At 50.0% G+C, this 2500-nt stretch overlaps 1 protein-coding gene across 1 annotated transcript in view; it reads right to left on the bottom strand.

Moving 5' to 3' along the window:
* The window catches only part of grin2db (glutamate receptor, ionotropic, N-methyl D-aspartate 2D, b), a gene marked incomplete at both ends in the record, with an annotated part of 43684 nt that overhangs the window by 31810 nt on the left and 9374 nt on the right, over positions 1-2500 (bottom strand). The window contains 6 exon segments of the mRNA XM_084444590.1: positions 2098-2101; positions 2104-2254; positions 2256-2312; positions 2314-2381; positions 2384-2407; positions 2410-2425. Coding sequence (XP_084300716.1) covers positions 2098-2101; positions 2104-2254; positions 2256-2312; positions 2314-2381; positions 2384-2407; positions 2410-2425 — 320 coding nt within the window.

Below are 2500 nucleotides of genomic sequence, written 5' to 3'. Positions count from 1 at the left end.
ATAGATATATAGAACCCTCCCTTATCCCTACGGAGACAGAACCACACTAGATAGATATATAGAACCCTCCCCTATCCCTACGGAGATAGAACCACACTAGATAGATATATAGAACCCTCCCCTATCCCTACGGAGATAGAACCACACTAGATAGATATATAGAACCCTCCCCTATCCCTACGGAGATAGAACCACACTAGATAGATATATAGAACCCTCCCCTATCCCTACGGAGATAGAACAACACTAGATAGATATATAGAACCCTCCACTATCCCTACGGAGATAGAACCACACTAGATAGATATATAGAACCCTCCCCTATCCCTACGGAGATAGAACCACACTAGAGAGATACATAGAACCCTCCCCTATCCCTATGGAGATAGAAACGCAGTTCTGAGCTACACATCAACAGCGGCTGGTGGATGACAGTCAGGCCCGGCCTGCTAATGAGATACACAGCGAGATGATCAGACACACGTCATTGTCACCGCCGTGCTTTGATGTGACACGACTCCCTCGCCATCTTTTAAGTTATAAAGATGAGACAGGACATCTAATTGTGTCCCTGTCATCCCCCTGCACTGACACAGTCACAGGTACCCCGGATGACAGCAAATCATCCCCCAGATACAGAGGGCATGACAGACTGCAGCTACAGTACTGACAGTAGACAGCAGGGGGCAGTACTTAAGATTTGATCACTGCTTCACTTTTCTTTATCTTTTCACGTGCAGAACACAACGCATACATTCAGACATACAATGCTTCAATTTCACTGTAATCTATACAAAGGCGTTCGAACCGACAACCCCGAGGCCCTGGGTCACTGCTGACCCCTCACATGTCTCGCATGCAGAATAGGATCTGGCAGACGTTAGAGTTCCAGTTAAAAACAAGAAACGACTTCATAACATGATCAGTTAGTCTCCTAAACCTCCCACCATAAGCAGTTTTGATTGTATTATGTATTGAATGCACTTTAAACTTTATGTTTGCACATGTTTGCACATGTCTATGCCCTAATGTTAGTTTTTCCTTGTAATGCCGCCTTTGCACTGTATGTAGCAGCCTGTATGTCCGAGATAAACTTCCCTCTTGACAAATACATGAATGTTGAATCTTGAATCTTGGGTCCCAGGTTTTGTGAGGTGAGGGTATTATATATGGCCGCTTTAGCGCCAGGTTATGAATTCTGTCCGCGCAGCTCAAGCCGCCATCTCTCCAGACAGGCGGGAGAGCGGTCTGATATGACAACCAGTTGTACTTGAGCTATTCTACCTGTTACAGCGTCCCGGAGTGTGTTTGCACTCTCCGAGTGGAATACATTAAAGCGCGCTCATCAATATACATGAGACACACTCCACTGCCTACAGATGCTGGGCTAACATCACCAGCCCACCTCCACACGCTGTAAAACACCCATGTAGATCATACTCAGCATCGGATACAGATTTAGCATCCCTGTATTAACCTCTGACAAACATGTGCGCACACACACATACACACACACACACACACACACACACACACACACACTCATAAATAACTATACTCTGTAATAAAAGATCCAAAAAGTCAGCTGTCTACACTAATGGACTAAACCCCTCTTATAGGACAGCGATACTGGCCATGTCAACGCTAGTTGTTTCAGGCTGCTAGTACATTACATTACATTTATATTACAGTCATTTAGCAGACGCTTTTATCCAAAGTGACTAACAATAATTGCATTTAACGTAGGAAAAGCCAATGTACTACTACTTCTGTGAATCTGCTGAACGTCTGCACTGATGCTGTCAACTAGTGGAGAAAAATCATTGATCAGTTTGATCAAGGAGAACAGAGGCTGATGAAATCTATAAATAAAAAGACGGTGTTACAGTCATATCGTTCTAGACAGTCATGCTTAGAACCTCCCTCCTCACCGCATCCTCCCCCCTCACCCCCTCCCCGTCACCTCGATCCTGCCTCCCTCCTCCCTTCTCCTCTCCCCCTCACCTCATCCCCCCCCCCCCCCTCACCCCCCCCCTCCCCTCCTCACCTCACCCCCCCTCCCCCCTCCTCATCTCACCCCCTCCCCTCCCCCCTCACTCATCCTCCCTCGGAGTCTCTGTGTCTGATTGGCGTCCGTCATGCAGTTGCTGACAAAGTTTGGCCCTCCCGTGCCCCCGTAGTCCTTGCGCAGCGCCACGGCGCCGTGCGTCAACTCGGACACGCCCCGGGCGATCCTCTTCCGTGGCTCGTCCCTCCCAGCCCTGGGGCCGGACGGCGAACAGCGCCCGGGGAAGCCCCTCCAGCCCCAGGCCCCGAGAGCGCCGGACCCACGGCGAACCACATGTGAGAGGCGCCGGCCTGACCCGCTGCCCAGGCAGCCGGAACACTAGCTCCGCCTCCTCCTGGAACAGTACAGGAGACGCACCTGGAGGGTGGACACACACACATGCACGCACACACACGCACACACGCACGCACGCACACACTCAGGCACACACAC

This window comes from Borostomias antarcticus, assembly GCF_949987555.1.
Source record: "Borostomias antarcticus genome assembly, chromosome: 10".
Classification (NCBI taxonomy): Eukaryota; Metazoa; Chordata; class Actinopteri; order Stomiiformes; family Stomiidae; genus Borostomias; species Borostomias antarcticus.
Note: the sequence above shows the minus strand (reverse complement) of the source record. Positions and strands in the feature narration are given on the sequence as shown.